The 18,433-nt window shown below is 42.9% G+C and overlaps 1 protein-coding gene across 1 annotated transcript in view; it reads right to left on the reverse strand.

Moving 5' to 3' along the window:
• Positions 1–1,944: 1,944 nt before the first annotated feature.
• BARX2 (BARX homeobox 2) overlaps positions 1,945–18,433 on the reverse strand; it is an 85,949-nt gene continuing 69,460 nt past the window's right edge. The window contains exons 3-4 of the mRNA XM_075528513.1: positions 16,067–16,151; positions 1,945–2,211 (exon numbers count right to left, since the gene is read on the reverse strand). Of these exons, the coding sequence (XP_075384628.1) occupies positions 1,945–2,211; positions 16,067–16,151 (352 nt within the window). The remainder of the gene's footprint in view (positions 2,212–16,066; positions 16,152–18,433) is intronic.

Consider the following 18,433-nt stretch of genomic DNA (forward strand, 5'->3'; position numbering starts at 1 on the left):
CGGCTCCAGGCCTAAACTTCATGGTCCTGTTGAGTGGATTAGAACCACCAACCTTTGGGGTCGCAGCTGAGTGCAGATGTTTTGTGCCACCCAGGGACCTACAACTGGCCTCGAAGTTCTTATGCCTTGTATTAAAAGTTGCAGGGCCCAGCACCCAAATGATGACTTCATAAGTAATACTAGAGTCCTAAGAATGTTCATTCCTATTGACAGCAGAATATGCTCTTCTTGGAGTCCAACGTGAGTAGATAAAAATCAATTATTTGGTCCAATATTTGCACATAAGGATATCCAGCCTAGCCCTTTTCAAATAGTACCTAGCAGAATCAGCTGACTCTTAAATAATAACCCATTAACCTGTAGCCACTGAATGGTTGCCCACCCCTGGTGACCCCACGTGTTTTCAATGGGGTTTTCTTGGCTATTATGTTTATAGAAGCAGACCATCGGGACTACTGTGTGGATTTGAACTGCTGACTCGTCGAGCAGAACCAACATCAGGAAAATGTAAATGTATCATAATATATCCTCATATGATAAGACTTCAATAAATCCTTAATACCAATGCCGAAAATATTAATAACAGGGAAATGCTCCCATTACAATGTTAACGTGATAAGAACGCTGGGAATTCTGCTTTTGATCACTTTAGAATTTCAAAGAAAGCCATACTGGAAAGGAAAAACTATGAATACAAAGGTTATCCACAGGGAGTCGGGCAAAGTGACCTGGAGGAGGAATGACTTATGGCTGTTGAAGCATATAAATCGATTGTCTCTTCAAAAAGGTAAAACCGCTTTTTTTTATTAGAAGTCCAAACTGTACAGCAGCTGACAGGGAAGCCTGTCAGGATGGGCAGGTGAGAAGGGGGTGGGCAGTGGCCCAGGACCTCCATTCTCTTCCATCTCGAGAGTCTTGGAGCCGGTTCCACGCTTCGCACAGCCACTGTTAGCTAACCGCCTGGCCCTCGCTTTAAGGTTCTCTGGCTCTCTCCTTCCACAGGACACACTTTGGAAGGACTAAATATACTCCCCAGGGAGCCCTGGTGGCATAAAAGGCTACAGAGTTGGGTTGCTAACCACAAGGTAAGCAGTTCAAAACCACCAACCACTCTGCAGGAGAAAGATAAGGCTTTCTACTCCTGTAAAGCTGTATCGGCTCAGAAACCCACAGGGGCATTTCTATTCAATGGCAATGAATGAGAAATACACTCCCCAAAAGAAATAAAACACTTGATCCTGTTGTACGATTTATTTTTAATTAAAAAATAAAGGTTTTCTTAACATATTGCATTGCAGCTTCAGGGTTGGCAATTTCGTGAAGCAAGAAAAATAAGGCTTTTTCTGTTTTGGGGTCACCTGACCACCTTATAGTGGATACAAAGGCACACGTGTCTGTAAACAAGCACAAGCTTCATCCAGAAACCACTCTAACATCTCAGGACCCCATTCCCCCCAATTCCTTTTGCCCACCCTCTTCAGCTCCCACCCCAAAAAACAACCAAAACATTAAATTCTCTTGTAAAACTACAGAAATAAGTGCGGAGTCAGCAAGGATCCTGGGCCTGCTGTCGACATCTCTCTGGCGCCCAGGGCTAGCAAAGTAAGGAGCTTAGAGCAATCTCTACTGTGAACAGCTGTTGGGTGCCAAGCCCCTCCGCCAGCTCCCCACCTGGGAGGGCAGTTCCAGGAGCTGCCTCCTTGAATCAAGGGCTGAAGCGGCCTCAGGCTGAAAGGCCTGAGATGAGCAAGTCACCATCAGCAATGCTTGCGATGAAAACACCACTGAGAACTTTGGGAGGGAGGAAGGAAGGCAGGCATGGGTCTCTTCTCTCCGAATGGACCAAGCTGTAGAGTCTTTTGGAAGCTTTTCCCTCCCTAACTTCCCTGTTTTCTCTCTTTCCCTTCTTCCTAATCTCCCCCTCCCCACCCAAAGGCTTCTATTTTAGCTTGATGGTGGGGGTTCCAAAGAGGTTACTGGCAATTCCTGGGGCTGGCCTGGGGGCTCTGCCACCTCTAAGGTGACATGACGGGCTTCTGGTTCTTCTGGGACATGGGGCACCTCGTGCCTCTGAGGGAGCTCTGGGCATTGCTGGCTCTGGGCCTGGCTATTCATCTTCTCTTCTGCTTCAATCTCTTCTGACGTGGGGATAGAGTTCTTCTTAGGGCGACCTTTGGGTTTTGTGGGAGCTTCCTGTCCACCTTTAAGGACCTACAAGGGAAAAAAAGAATTCTTAAATTTACAAAATAGTCTTCCCTCCACTTTTCAGCACCCAAATAAAAACCCATCACTAATACGAATAATTCCCTCTCAGGAGGGAAGTCAGAGGGTTTGGAAAGAAAAGAAGGTATGCTCAAACTCATCACTTCCCGCATCTGGAGACCTCTCCGTTGAACCCTGGCTTGATCCAGTTGTTCCTTGGATTTGAACTGCTGACCCTGTAGTGAGTAGCCCAACACTTGACCAACTAAAATCAATTAGGGATATGAAACATTCTGGCTACTTACATGTCTCACTGAAATTGTGTCTTTTCCATTTAAACATAAACTTCCTTCAGGCAAACCATGCTTCCTCAGCCTCTTTGACGTGGGGCTTCTAATGCACTCACTAAATGCATGAAGACATCTCTTTTCTTACCAAGTGCTGAGTTTTAGGGATGAAAGTAGTCACCCAGCAAACCACAAAGTTCCTTTTGAAAATTCAGTTTACTGAGATCTGATTTACAGGCCACGCTTGTCTTGCAGTTAAGGGGCACAAGCCAACGCTTTTCAATAAATTCACAGACCTGAGCAACTCTCACCATAGTCCAGTTACAGAACACAGAAAGAAACCTTAGACCCATCGGCAAGTGTTCTCATTTCTCCAAGCCTCAGCCCTGGACCAGCACGAATCTAGTTTCTATCTCTATAGATCTGCCTATCTATCTTAGGCTCCTCATATAAATGTAATCATATACCATTTAACCCATGAGAGTCAGCCGTGGCCAAGACCAGCATGTTCTCCTGGTCTTGCAACATTTCTTCCTTGGCAGGGTACACGGTCTTCTAGCTTTTTAAAATCACTCTTAGAAAGTATCTTCATTCCCCTTCTCTGACAAATTTCTGCCTTATACAGATCCCAGCTTATTCAGGTTTTAATATATTATGTGATCTTTTGTGATCAGCTACTTTCACTTATAATATTTCCAAAACTCATGTTGTATAGCAAGTATCATTCTTTTTAAAATGTTTTTATTTTAATAAATTATTTTATTGAGGCTCTTACAGATCTTAGAACATCCCATACAACAATTGAATCAAGCCCATTTGTACATATGTTACCATCAACATTTCTTTTCTACTTGAGCCCTCCGTCTTCCATCCTCCCACCCTCATGAACCCTTGATAATTTGTTATTTTTATTTTCATATTTTACACCATCCACTGCCTCCCTTCACCTACATTTCTGTTGTTCATCCCCCACGGAGGAGGGCTTTACATTGATCATTTCAATTGGTTCCCCCCTTTTCCCCCACCTTTCCCCTACCTTCATGGTATCACTGCTCTCATTTCTGGTCCTGAGGGGTTTATCTGTCTTCGATTCTCTGTGTTGAGAGCTCTTATCTGTACCAGTGTGCATGCTCTGGTCTAGCCAGATTTGTAAGACAGAACTGGGGTCATGATAGTGTGGGGGGTGGGTGGAACAGGTGTATGAAACATTAAAGAACTAGAGAAATGTGTGCTTCATTAGTGCTCTACTACACCCTGGCTGGCTCATCCCTTCTTTGTGACCCTTCTGTGAAGGGGTATCCAATTATCTACAGATGGCTTTGGGTCTCCATTCCGACCCTCCTCATTCACATCAAAAGAGTTGTCTGTTTGGGGTCTTCTGATGCCTGATAACTGATTCTGTCACACGGGTTGGTGTGCTTCTTCCATGTGGGCTTTGTTGCTTCCCTGCTAGGTGAGTGCTTGTTTAACTTCAAGCCTTAAGACCCCAATGCTATGTCCTGTAATCGCTGGGCACCACCAGCTTTCTTCACCGCATTAGCTTATGCACCCCTTTTTATTCTTCAATGATTGTGTTGGGAAGGTGAGCATCACCGGTTATTAGAACAAAGTGCTCTTGCATTAGGGAGGACTTGAGTATCACTCTTTTTTAATGGCTAAGTACTATTTTTTTATAAGGATAGACCAGCTGATGCCAGGGGCCTAAGTGGAGAGCAAATGTTTTGAGAATAATGAGAGCAATGAATGTACAAATGTGTTTTACACAATTGATGTATATATGGATTATGGTAAGAGTTGTATGAGCCCCTAATAAAATGATTTTAAAAAATAAACAAACTTTCAAAAGACAAAGACACACACACAGACACAAAGGATAGACCACATTTGTTCATCCATTCATCCGCTGATAGACTTTGGGGCATTATGGGTAATGCTGCTATGAACATTCTTGTATGAGTTTTTGTATCAACATGAAATTTCATTTTCTTGGATATATAGCTAGGAGTGAAAGTGCTGGGGCATGCACTGACTCTGTTGGTAACTTTCTAAGGACTTCCAGTTTTCCGAATGGCCGCACCATTGTACCGTACATTATATAAGCAGTGTCAAAGGCAGGATTCCAATTCTATACTTCCTCACCAATACTTTATTGCTATTATTATTTTAGCCATCCCAAGTGGGTGTGAAGTGGTAATCTCATTGTGGTTGTTATTTGCATTTCCCTAATGCACAGCAGAAGCCCTGGTGGCACAATGGTTACATGTCTTTGGATTGCTAAACAAGGTCAGCAGTTTAAAACCACCAGTTGTTCCATGAGAGATAAGACCTTTTACTTCTGTAAATAGATCCAGTCTCAGAAACTCACAGGGGCAGTTCTACTGTCTTTGAAAGTCACTATGAGTCCGCATGAACTGGAAGACAGTGAGTTTGTTGTTTGTTGTTCAATGCACAGTAATGCTGTTTGGCATCTTTTCATGTGTTTACTGGCCATTTGTGTATCTTCTTTGGAGAAATATCTATGCAGATAGTTTGTCCACTTTTAATTGGGTTATTTTACTTTTTATTGTGTTGTATACGATGTGCAAATATTTGTCCATGTTCCATGGCTTGTCCTTGCACTTTGTTTTTTGTTGTGTTTTTAAAATACTTTTATTGGGGGCTCTTACATCTCTTATCATAATCCATACATTCATCCAATGTGCTAAGCACATTTGCACATATGCTGCCATCATCATTTTTTTTTTACATTTTATTAGGGGCTCATACACCTCTTATCACAATCCATACATATACATACATCAATTGTATAAAGCACATCCGTACATTCTTTGCCCTAATCACTCTCAAAGCATTTGCTCTCCACTTAAGCCCTTTGCATCAGGTCCTCTTTTATTTTCCCCTCCCTCCCCGCTCCCCCCTCCCTCATGAGCCCTTGATAATTTATAGATTGTTATTTTGTCATATCTTGCCCTATCCGGAGTCTCCCTTCCCACCCCTCTCTGCCGTCCATCTCCCAGGGAGGAGGTCACATGTGGATCCTTGTAATCGGTTCCCCCTTTCCAACCCACTCACCCTCTACTCTCCCAGTATCGCCCCTCACACCCCTGGTCCTGAAGGAAGCATCCAGGATCTGGGGGAAAGCTGTGTTCTTCATCGGTACTACATCACACCCTGACTGACTCATCCATCCCCTCTCCTAAACCCCTCTGTGAGGGGATCTCCAGTGGCTGACAAATGGGCTTTGGGTCTCCACTCTGCACTTCCCCCTTCATTCACTATTATATATATATATATATATATATATATATATATATATATATATATATATATATATATATATATATATTTTGCATGATGCCTTTGGCACCTCGTGATCACACAGGCTGGTGTGCTTCTTCCATGTGGGCTTTGTTGCTTCTGAGTTCGATGGCCACTTGTTCACCTTCAAGCCTTTAAGACCCCAGACACTATCGCCATCATTTTCAAAGCATTCTCTTCCGGCTTGAGACCCTGATATCAACTCCCCTTTTCCTCCCCTCCCTCCCCCACCTTCCCTCCCTCACGAACCTTTGATAAGTTATAGATTATTATTTTCATATCTTATATCGTCCTCTGGTGCGCCTCACCCACTTTTCCATTGTTCATCCCCCGGGAGGGAGTTATAGATCAATCCTTGTGATCGATTCCCTCTTTCTCCCCCCACCCTCCCCTAATCCTCCTGACAGCTCTACTCTAATTGATGGCACTGAGGAGTTTATCTATCTTGGATTTCCTGTGTTGCAGGCTCTTATCTGTAGCAGTGTGCATGTTCTGGTCTAATCCTATTTGTAAGGTAAAATTGAGGTCATGATAGTGGGGGGAAGGAAGCACCAAATAATTAGAATCAAGTTGTGTGTTTCATCGGTACTATACTACACCCTGACTGGCTCATTTCTTCCCTGTGACCCCTCTGTAGGGAATGTCCAACTGTCTACAGATGGCAGTGGTTAGGTATCCACTCCATGCCCCTCCACCACCCAATTCACCTTGGGTATGATTTTGTTCTAGGTCTTAGATGCCTGTTGCCTGATTCCGTTGACATCTCATGATCACACGGGCTGGTATGCTTCTTCCATGTGGGCTTTGTTGCTTCTCAGCTAGATGGCCACTTGTTTATCTTCAAGCCTCTAAAACCCAGACACTATATCTTTGGATAGCCGGGCACCATCAGCTTTCTTCACCACATTTATTTATGTACCCATTTGTCCTCAGCAATTGTGTTGGATAGGTGAGCATCACAGAGTGGCGGACTGTTAGAACGACGTGTTCTTGTGTGGAGGGAGAACTTGAGTCTAAGTTCCTTGCACTTTATTAATGATGTTATTTCCAGAAAAAAATCATTAATTTTGCCTAAGTCTAATTTATCTATCTTTGTTGAGTTGTTGGTGTTAGAGATGAAAATGCTTTACCTAAATTGCAGTCATGAAAATCCACTCCCAGTCTTAGGTCTATAATTCATTTTTAGTTCATTTTTGTGTATGATGGGAGTAAGACCCTAAGTTCTTGCCTCGATGTTTGTGTTTCAGCTGGGAATCTGTTTGGCCACTCCACTTTTCACCCAAACAGCAAACAAAAGATACGAAGAGGGCCTTTAACAAGATGTAGACACTGACAGAATCCACCTCTGGGTAGATGTCCCTATATTGCTATTGACATAAGTCAGTATCTGATTTTGGTTTTAGTCCTGCGCACAGACTTTCGAAAGTATCCCAATGTGCCAAAATGGAATTTGCATGTTGAAAGCAGCTCCACTCAGTATGAAAGAGATTATACAAATTAACTTGCCCCATGTAGTAATCAAATTACAAAAGGGCAGGTTTGAGGAAACAACCTAATTGGCAAAAGCAAGCCTAGCCCCAGCAATTAGAGAACACCACCCACACAGCCTGGACGGACCCCACCTGGCTGCCTGCCTCTGCCACAAAAAGCCAAAACAATCAAACCATTTTCTAAGTGGAATAAAACATTCCAGCACAAGCAATAATTAGGAGATAACTACCCTCTTGGCTGTTTTCTGCACTTGATCTCTGGCCCCCTGCCTTCCAGCACACCTGAGACATTGCAATTAACTCACCCCCACCCCACTCCAGGAGCACACACTCACATGCACCCCATGGCCCTTCTGCCAGGACCCTCCAACACCACCCCAATTTCACTTAGCCCCCTTGTCTAGAGAGACCACACAACCCAAAGCCACATGACTAGCTCTGCCTCTCAGGCACCTGACCATGTACTTCTGCTAGCCTTTCCTGCTGAAAGCCCACCTAGAACAGGGAACCCAGATACATAAAAAGGTAAATCACAATGGTGTTTTGCTTCCTCTCCAAGGTGCTTAGATGAATCGGCCTGAGGGAGCAGGTCTGCAGGAGACTGTGTGAACCAACTCTGTAGGAGGGGCAAGGTGAATGTCAGCACAGGGAAGAAACTCCTACCACCTCATTTTTCAGACAAGAAATGTTTGGTAAAAAGCTTAGAGTCTCAGGAAGATGTGGGATTCACCGTCAGCCCTATCCTGATTTCAAAAATTTTGGATCTGGAGACATGAATTTTGTAGATAAATAAATAATGATGAAGAGGCTAATAGCTAACATTCCTTGCCCGCATGCTACATGGCAGGCATTATTCTAAAGTGCCATACAGAAATTAGCTAAATTAACACCACAACACTGTAAGATATACATTACACATTTTACTGATGAGGAGACAAACAAAGCTAAGGACTCTGCTCAAGATCACACAGCTAATTAAAAGCATACAAAGAAAACCATCAACCAACATCATTTTCAATGACAAAGGACTGAAACACTCCCCTTGCAAAACAGGAATAGACTAGGATACCCCTTATCACCGTTCTTATTCAATACTGAGTATTAGCCCGAGCCATAAGGCAAGCACTGGACATAACAGGTATACAAATTGGTGATTCTGTTGTAAAACTACCCCTATTTGCAGATTATATGATCCCATATACACACACACAAAATCACACAGATTCTACAAGAGAGCTACTAGAACTTATAAAAAGATTCAGCAAAGAGGCAGGGTACAAGATCAGCATAGCAAAACCAGTTGAATTCTTCTACATAAAGAGAACACCAACATCTATAGTAGCCACCCCAAAGATGAAATAGTTAGCAATAAACCTAACCAGGGGTGTAAAGGACTTAAGGACAATTAAAACTACAGAACACTACTGTAAGAAACCAAAAGAACCCACATAAATGGAAGTGGAAGAAATTGCAATGCTCGTGGATAGAGAAGACTCAGCATTGTGAAAAAGTCAATAATGCTCTAATATTAATAGACATAAGAAAATCCTAATTGAGATTCCACTAAAATTCTTAAAAGAGATGAAAAACTTAATCAGCAACTTCATTCGGGAATGGAAGAGATCTTGCATGCGCAAAGCCTTGATGATGAAGAATAACCAACTAGGAGGCATTCCACTTCCTGGTTGCGGGGCTCCCTGTGCAGCCAGGGCAGTCAACGAGCCTGGTATGAGTACAAGAGACACACAGACCAATGAAACACAATTCAGAAATCAGAAGTAAATCCATCCTAGGGGCCCAAATCTATTCATTGGAGGGGGGGTAGTCCCCATAACAAAGGCACTGGCAAAACAGAATATCTACTTGCAGAAGAATTTGCATCTACAGAAGAATAAAAACACCATATACAAACACTAACTCAGGAATGATCAAAGACCTACATGTAAAACTGTAAAAGATCACCAAAGAAAAACTTGGGGCAAACATAGGGGATGTAAAATACATAAAGAGCAGACAATGAAATGGATGACTGGGCCTCCTAGAAAGGAAGCACTTAGATGCATCAAAGGATTTCACCAAAGAGTCAGAAGAGAATCTACAGACTGGGAAAATTTGGGGGCAATGACATATCTGACAAGAGAATAATCTCTAACCTTTATGGGAAAACTTCAAGCCTTCAACAACAAAAACACAAACAATGCAACTGAAAAAGGAGCAAGAAGAATGGCACTCCCACCAAAGAAGGCATTCAAACAGCCAACAAATATATGAAGGGATGCTCATGATCATTAGCTATTGGAGAAACACAAATCAATAAAAATGAGTTATCATCTCAGCCCGGCAATAATAGAAATGGTAAATTTAAACAGCAAAAAGAACACAACAAATACAGTGAGAATGTGGGGAGATTGAAACTGAAACACTTACACACTGCTAGTGGGATTGTAAAATAACATGCCCACTGTGGAAAATTAGAGTTTCTTTAAAAAGCTAGAATTAGAAATACCACATGATCCAGCAATCCATTACTAAGTGTATTTTTTAGAGAAATAAAAGCCATAGAACAAATAGATATATACATGACCATATGTATCACTGCATTATTTAGAATAGTAAAAAGATGGAAACAATCTTGACAAAGAACAAGAATCCACAAAATATCTCACAATATGAGTGAAATTGGAGGACATTATGCTACATGAAACAAATCACAAAAGAGCAAATATTTTATGAGGCCACTATTATATAAAGTCAAGAAAAGGTTTATGCACAAATGAAACATTCTTGACAGCTACCAGGGATGGAGGTAGCAAGGAGGGAAAGCCCTTAGCTAGGGGAGCTGTGTTAACTTGGGTGAAGGAAGACAATACACATAATGAGAAGGCCAGCACGGCATGACCATGTGACCAAGGCAAAGGAAGACACCGGGGAAGACGGAACAGTGAAAGGCACAGTGATAACAATATTATCTATACAATCCGGAAACAAGAATAAAAACAATAAGTTATGTGTTGATACGCAGGTAGATATATAACCTGAACAAGCGTGGGATGGTGTATTGGAGCACATACAGATGTTTGGCAGTGGGTATTTCTACATATGCACTTGTATGCACAGCAAATATGAGGGGTACCCCCCCAAAATGGATTATTTTCAAAGCTATGTATTGTTTTTGGTTTTTTTATTATAAAACAACCTTATTACCTTCAAAGTACTCTGCATTACAGTTAATAAATTTGTCAAATATGTGATTCCATTCTTGGAAACATTTTTCAAACTCATCTGGTTGGATGGCTGACAGCACCTCCCTCGGTTTTATCTTCACCTCTTCTACATCTTCAAATTGCTGTCCTTTCATGTCCCTCTTAATTCATGGAAACAAAAAGATGTCCCACGGAGCAAGGTCAGGTGAGTAAGAAGTGTAGAGCAAGAGAGGCATGCTGTTTGGGGCCAAAAACTGGTGCACTGAGATGGCCGCATGAGCAGGTACATTGTATGGTGACAAAAACAGTCCCACCACCGCCACCACCGCCACCACCACCACCAATCAGACCTTTTTTTGTCACACACTGTTACACAATCTTTTCAGAACCTCAAAACAGAAAGCTTGATTAACAATCTGACCTGGTGGAACAAATTCCAAATGCACTATGAGTTGACGTTTTCCTACATTCAGGAAGTTAATAGATGTCTAGAATGAGGTTTATCATTGACACTTCACCTTCTTCAAGTTTTTCCCATAGTGTTATCCTTGCAAAGTGTTCAACATCACAACAGTTTCTGCATTAAGAAACAAAATTTCAGAGCCACACGCTCTTAAAATGGCCATCACAAAAAACGAGGTTCAAGTGAAACTTCTTTTACCAAAAAAAAAAAATTCAATGTAACCAGAGAGAGCCTTCCCAGAAAACACCACTGGGCACACTAACTCAGAATGAATTGCTGGATACTTGCCTAGCAGGAAAAATGCATACTACGAAAGCTCCGGCCAGTGGAGCTTTTTTCCATTTTTTTTGTTTGTTTGCTTGCTTGGAGTATTGCCCCCTCATATATCAAGATATGTAACAATATATCATAGCATATGAAATTATCATAATGTATATAGTATATGAGGGTAGCACTTTGCAGGACTAGGCACTGGGCCTGAGAGCCTAGAATCACAGTCTTCGGGGACATTAAGTTAACTGGTACAACATGGTCCATAAAGACATTCCACATCCTACTAGGGTTGAGTTGTAACTGGGGAATTAAAAACTTGTGAGCACCATTGAAAATACGCTTCTAGTCTAGAGAAGCAAAGAATAAATAGAATGAGAGTTAAGGAAGCAATTATTCTAAAGGACTAATGGAAAACATGAACCACAACCTCTATTGGCTTGAGACCAAAAGACCTAGATGGTACCCAGCTGTCCCTACCACTGATCGGGATCACACTGGGATGGAGTTGGATAAAAGCATGGACTAAAATTCAAACTCATAAAGACACCAGACTTATTTTTCTCATAATAATTGGTAGAATCCACAGACTATGGCCGTTAGACACTCTTCAAACCTGGAGTGGACCCACTCCTGTAGATCATCTTATAGCCAAACTATAGACCTGCCTATAAAGGGAATAATAGCATCAAAGAGGAATAGGCTTCTCAGAACAATCAGCCATGAAAGATCCAAAGGGCTCATCCAAAGGGGCAGAAGGGGAAAAAAAGGGGTGACTAGAAACAAAGAATCCAGGGAGGAAGTGGGAAGAGTGCTGTTGGATTGGAGAGAGTTCAACTAGAATCACAAAACATGGATATATTGTTGAATAGGAAACTACTCTGTGAACTTTCCTTCAAACTACAATGAAATGTTAAAAAGAATGATAAGGCCTCTAACTTCCAGCTTCCTGGGTTAGCAGAACTCCTAGAACCGTCCTTCTTTTTGCTAGTGGCCACCAATTCAATGCTGACACACGGCAGCCCCGTGTGTACACAGTAGAGTGACTCCGGAGTGTTTTCCAGGCTGGGGCCTTTCGACTGTAGCTTGCCAGGGCTATCTTCCTCGGTCCTTCTGAGTGGATCTGAACTGCTCACCTTCAGGCTGGTAGTTAAGAACTAAACAATGTTCACCACCCAGGGACGCCCAACTCCAGGTACCCTGCCATAAAACAAGACAAGACAAAGCAAGCACAGCTGCCCTGGAGTCCGTCCGGGCTCGTGGAGACACATGTGTTGACCATAGAACTAACTTGTTCTATAGGGTTTTCATGTATTAAAAATATGAATGTTACAGTTTGAATCCACTTATCTACAGAACAGCCAGATTCCTTTCTGTTTTTGCCATCTCTTTAGTGGAATGCCTATGAGGCATCACATTCTAGTTGAATGTTTATTCAATAATACAACTTTCTTTCTCTCCTGAAAAACAAAAGATTATATATAGCTAGCAACTGACAGCCTCTTCATGGAGATTCTGATTATTCAGAGACTTTTGGTGTGGAAGACAATTATGGTGTGAGGCCCATGTAGTTGTGTGGAGAGAGAAAGGGAGTGTATTTTAATGCTCTCACAGTTCCTTCTCCAGCTGAAGACGACCACTGGATAATGACGCACTCTCAACCTGCTGCAACCCACTCTGGGTCCTACTGGAACCAGAGCCAACAGAAACGGAATAGAGGCTGAGTGCCCATCTAATGTGCAAGAGCACATTTACTCAACCGCTATGGGTTACAAATGCTGACTGGTAAGAACTAGTCGAGAGATACTATCTTGGCTTTGGCAGCAATGTCCTTGGCAGCCGTACGAATAACTCTGAGAATCAAATGCTAATCTTTTTCCAATTCCAATTAGGTTACTAGCCTTGAGACATTCTTATTACCTAATTATCTTTTTATTTTTCTCTGAAGAGATAGAGGCAATCCCTGGGTTATGACAAGCGTCGACCTACGAACAATGCCTATTTGTGCTTTAATGTTATGAACATTCACCCTCGCTGAAATGCTTCAACCCATCCCTACTCAGAACCAATTCAGCCCAGTCACCTTCCTTCGCTGCACAGGCAGCTTTTAAATCATGTGAAAAGACTCTGACCCTTTTCTCACACTAACTCCCTGCCAGTTCAGTTCGTTCCAGCCTAGCAGGCCTGGAGAGAGTGGAATGGTTTCCACCGTTCACATAGTTTCTTTTCAAGAGTGGCTGGTGGGTTTGAACTGCCACCCTTCTGCTGAGCTCATCAACTACAAAGCCATTAGGGGTCCTTTCTTGCATGAACATAAAGCTAAGGAAGAACCACATGCAGATGCTCTAAATTACCTATAAATCAATTTTAAGGCACACTTAGGTATGGATCTTGTCCATAACCTGGAGACTGCCTGTATAAAGCCTTGAAAGTGTTTCATCATGAAAACATATAAAGCAATCTGAATCCCACAATACCTTGATGTTCTGAGAGAATCAGAGTGTAGGCCCACATTCAAACATATCCCTTGCATGCTAGCTTCAGTCATGCGAAAGTACTTCCAGTCCCCCAGGTAATTGGGTCACATCCTTTTGCTTGGAATTCCCTCTAACCCCTTTTCTATATGAAGTCTGTGCCCTGGAAATGCTTCCGCTGTGCCAGACCACACTGGATAATATTAGTGTACAGTTCTGTGTCACCTACTTGGTTGAGTATGTTTTTATTTAGTGGACATGCTAGTCTCTACTTATCTCCATTGCTTGGTGAAACTAAGTACGCTAATAAATTATTGCTTAAGTGAAGTTGCTGTTCTTGTGTCCTACAAGAGTCTGAGTTCGGTGGATCTGCTGGATTTCCTCTTGGGTAAATGGACTGAGTAACCTCTGTTTTGTTGAACACGTCAGAGGTGACCAACACTACCTGTCCTGCAGCACTGTCAGCGGCACAGTGGCTGGTGAAAGACCAGTAGCTTCAGAGACAGAGGCAGAGGCTAATGCAACATCCACACACATGGGTGGCTCGAGAAGAGGTGGCATGACTCATTAAATGATTGCTGATAACCAATTTCAACAATGCCTTTGCCACGAAAGAGCTATTGATTTCAATGACGATGATGATTGAGAAAAAGGAGGTGGGTGGTGGAACTTGCACAGAAAGCAGTGAAGGGACTTGCCCGAAATCAAACAGGGAGGGGCACACATGTGAACATAGCCAGGGCTTTTGAGACACAAATCTGGCTCTTTCAGGGTTCACTCTCCACTGAAAGCTTCATTCTTGAGTTTGTAGAATTACTATAAACTTCATTGAATCCCATTCGTCCGTCCATTTCAGCCTTGAAACAGTTCTCATTCTTTCTCCTCCCAACTCTTAGGAGCTTCTAAGTCTACACTCCACAACCCAACACATACTGATCATGAGCTTCTTAGCTTTATTGTGTGTCTCATTTCTCCTCTGATCATAAATTTCCTGAAGGGAGAGATGATGCTTAATGTCTTTAATCTTATAGTGCCTACCACTACGTATGTGTTGATTCATGCAGATATGATTGCTTGTACGTGCCGCTGGCATCTCTGCCTCACTCCCTGAGCGCTTCGTAAGTCCATTCTGCCTCCATTTGAAAACCTGAGCGGAGGAAATGAGAGTTTCCCAGGACTTCTTTTCTGAATATGTATCATAAATGCTGCTTGTTGGCTTTTCCCCTCTAACATTCCCTACTAATATTCATTTAAATTTCATTATTTTGTTTTTCCTTATTATTAACAGGCAATAGCAAATAATTAGCAAACACAAAAAGTTAGTTTTTTTCTTTTTTAATTATTGGGCACAAACAGAATATTGAAAAAATGTCTATCCATTAGCTTTAATCTCTCCTAAAACCTGAGGCTAGGAGGGGCTTTTGTTATTTATCTAGGGTTAAAAGCACAACTCTAGGTTTGGAATACTGGGGCAGATGGTTTAGTAAATCAAAATGTTGTCCTGGAAAGTACAGAATGCCTGGTCTGAATGCGAGGAAAAGGACCCGTAAAAACTGAGTGGCGTCTGAGGCCCCCTATCACTACAGAACAGTTTCTTGGTCCCACCCCCCACCCCCACTCCTCAGCTCATCTCTAGGCACTGGCCCTGTCCTTTGTGGTTTGCAAAACTGGTCAATGAAACACTCAATTACTGTGGGAAATTAGGATTTAAAGATGCTTTTAAAAAAAGCTTTTATGAGGTTCTGAGTACCTAAAATGTGGAGGTATTTATTCCAAGAAGTAGATTTTTAAATCAAAGGGAAATATTCACTATCCAGGCATTAGAACAGTATTATGGAAACAGTAATTACTTGCATCAAAACAGTCCGGGTGCTTCTTAGCAAGCGTAGTCACATGTCTACCACATCCTTGAAATGAGTATCCTGCGGTGGGACCTACAGTTTTGCATTTCATATTACAATTCATGCTACTCTGATGCTACTAAAGTTTAAGAATCCACCAGAGGACACACAGCTAAAGGAACAGATACGCCCTCTACGGCAGGACAGAACACTAAATTCTCTTCTTAACTATTGGTGCTGTGGAAGAACACTTTTTGGAAAGGCTTGCAGGTGGGGTTAAAAGCTAGCAACTGAAAAGTGAATAGGCTTTTAATTTCAAGAAATTGTGAAAAAGTATCCTTCTAATTAGAAAATCCAGGTCAGGAGAAATGGCTAATTGAACAACCTCATTGCTAGCCAGTATCTTAAAGGCCTTCTGCACCCTGGAGATCAAACCATCCACTGGTTTCACCATCTTCTAGAACTAAGACTTTCCCCATTTACGGGGCAGGGGTGAGGCCCACACTCTTCTTTCTTACCATTTTCTTCCATTTCATCCTCCGATTCTGATACCATGTCTTCACCTGCAGTTGAGTGAGTCCAAGAGACTGAGCCAAGTCCAACCTGGAAAGCGAGAGGAACAAAGGAAGGATGAGGAAGGCAGAGAAAGTGCAGTCAGAATGTGGCTGAGTGGCTAGCTTCACCTACGTGCCACCAGAGTGTAACCTCCTCCAAAAATCCAGTGCTGCTCCTGACGGCGTCCTCACTCTGACTTGGTACAAAAGGAAGTCTCTAATGGAGTTCTATGGTGGTACAGTGGTTATTCACTGGGCTGCAATCCACATGCACGGCAGTTTGAAACCACCAGCAGCTCTGAGGGAGAAAGAGTGGGCTTTCTATTCCTGTAAACAAACAGTTACAGTCTCAGAAATCCACAGAGGGATCGCTGAGTCGGCATTGGCTCAATGGCAGTGAGTTCAGGTTTTTTTTTTTTAATGGAGCTCTGGTGTGCTGCCGGGTAATCCTTGTCCTGCTAATTACAAGGTCAGTGGTTCAAACCCACCAGTTGCTCCTTGGGAGAAAGATGAGGCTATCTACTCTCATAATAAGTTCAAATTCAAAATCCAAACTCACCGCCATTCAGTCAATACTCACTCATAGCAACCATATATAACAAGGTGGAACTGCCCCTATGAGTTTCCAAGATTTTTAAAGCTTTATGGGTGTAAACAGCCTCATCTCTCTCGGATTAGAAACAGTTATAACCTCAGAAGCTATAGAGTGGCTGTGAGTTGGAATTGACTCTATGGGAATGGGTGGGAAGCCCAAGTGCAGGCTGGAAATAAAAGGCAGGGCTATGTTCTTTTATTGAAACCAACCAATTCCTTCAAGCCCAGTTCAAATTCTACCTTCCACAGGTGAGCCTACCAGACCCTTCTAGCTCATTCTCATCTGGCATCTCTACATTCCACCCATGGAGCAGCTGCCACCCCAGATAAGCCCGAGTTCTGATTGTGCCCTAGTCACAGCACTGAAGTGTAGAGCATGCTTGACTGCCTTGAGATCCGCTGAAGGAACTAACATTGTTAGGCCTCAGAAATACTCTGTGATTATGTCATCAATTCATAGTAGTTGCCCTAAATTGCTACAATCCCCCATTCCAAAAGGAATCTGTACACCTCTTTGCTCTTCATTCTACTGGTAATCATGGGTCTGCAGTTCTGTACTGCTCTCTGAAAAATCCTGAAACACAGCCCAGGATGTCCTGGGAAGTGTGTAATTGGAGCTACTGCCAAAGGTAAAGCAACAATTCATGAGCATCACATGAGCCCCAAGCTCTTTGTTAAGCCACTGATAACGAACCCTCTCCCTTTTTCCCACAGCCCTGGTTAATGATTCCAATTTTTATAGACAAGAAATCTCAGCAAATTCAGGCCCGTGGGCTTATTAGTCCCACCATTGCCCATTTCAAAAATAAAGTCTTACTGGGACACAGACACACCCACTGTGCCTATATTGTCTATGGCTGATTGGACACTTCAAAGGCAAAACGGGTAGGGTACAGCAGCGATATATGGTCTATGAAACCTAAAATAGTTGGGTGACAGAGTGACTGCTAACCAAAAGGCAAGTGGTTTGAACGCACGTGCTACTCCGTGGAAGAAAGACGTGGCAGTCAGCTTCTGTAAAGATGTACAGCCTTGGGAATTCTATGGGCTTTACTTCTCTGTCCTTCAGTCACCGAAAGTTGGAATCAACTCAACAGCAGGCAGTCAGGTAGGGTCGGGTTGGGTTGGGTTGGGTTTAGGTTGGATAAGCCCTTTACAGAGTCTACTGACCTCTGGCTGCCAAGCCTAGAGTAGGAGGTGGGGGGAGGGGACTGTGATTCAAATCCACTGTGTCTGATTCTTACACCGCTTACTCTACAGGGACAGCCCCACAAACACTTTGCACAAATTGGATTGTTCAACGAAAAGTTCCTGCTCAGGCTGTGGTAGAAGAAACACCAGGAGGGGCCGCACCAGAAGGAGACGTGAGCGCCTCTCATTTAGAGAACCTGTGGGATGAGACGGGGAAATAGGACGCCAGGTTCCAACCTCAGTTCTGGAGACCACAGAACGTTTTAGAGGCTGTACATTGTTGCCCTGTGTTACTACTTTAAACCCCAAGTCTGCCTCCGCCTGGGTCGGCCACCTCTGTGAGCGGCTCCACCCCTGTTTATTGAAGCAGTGTGAACTTCTAGTGCAGAAATCTGGGACGACCACCATTGACAGAGCGTTGACAGTGGTCGCCAAGTTTTGAAGGTTCCCACTTTTCTGAGGAGCTGAGTTCCATTAGGTCCCCCAAGCCTGCAGTTCCAGCGCTGAGTACGGAGGAGCCTCAGCTGTGCGTCTGTCAACTGCAAG

This window comes from Tenrec ecaudatus, chromosome 12, assembly GCF_050624435.1.
Source record: "Tenrec ecaudatus isolate mTenEca1 chromosome 12, mTenEca1.hap1, whole genome shotgun sequence".
NCBI lineage: Eukaryota > Metazoa > Chordata > Mammalia > Afrosoricida > Tenrecidae > Tenrec > Tenrec ecaudatus.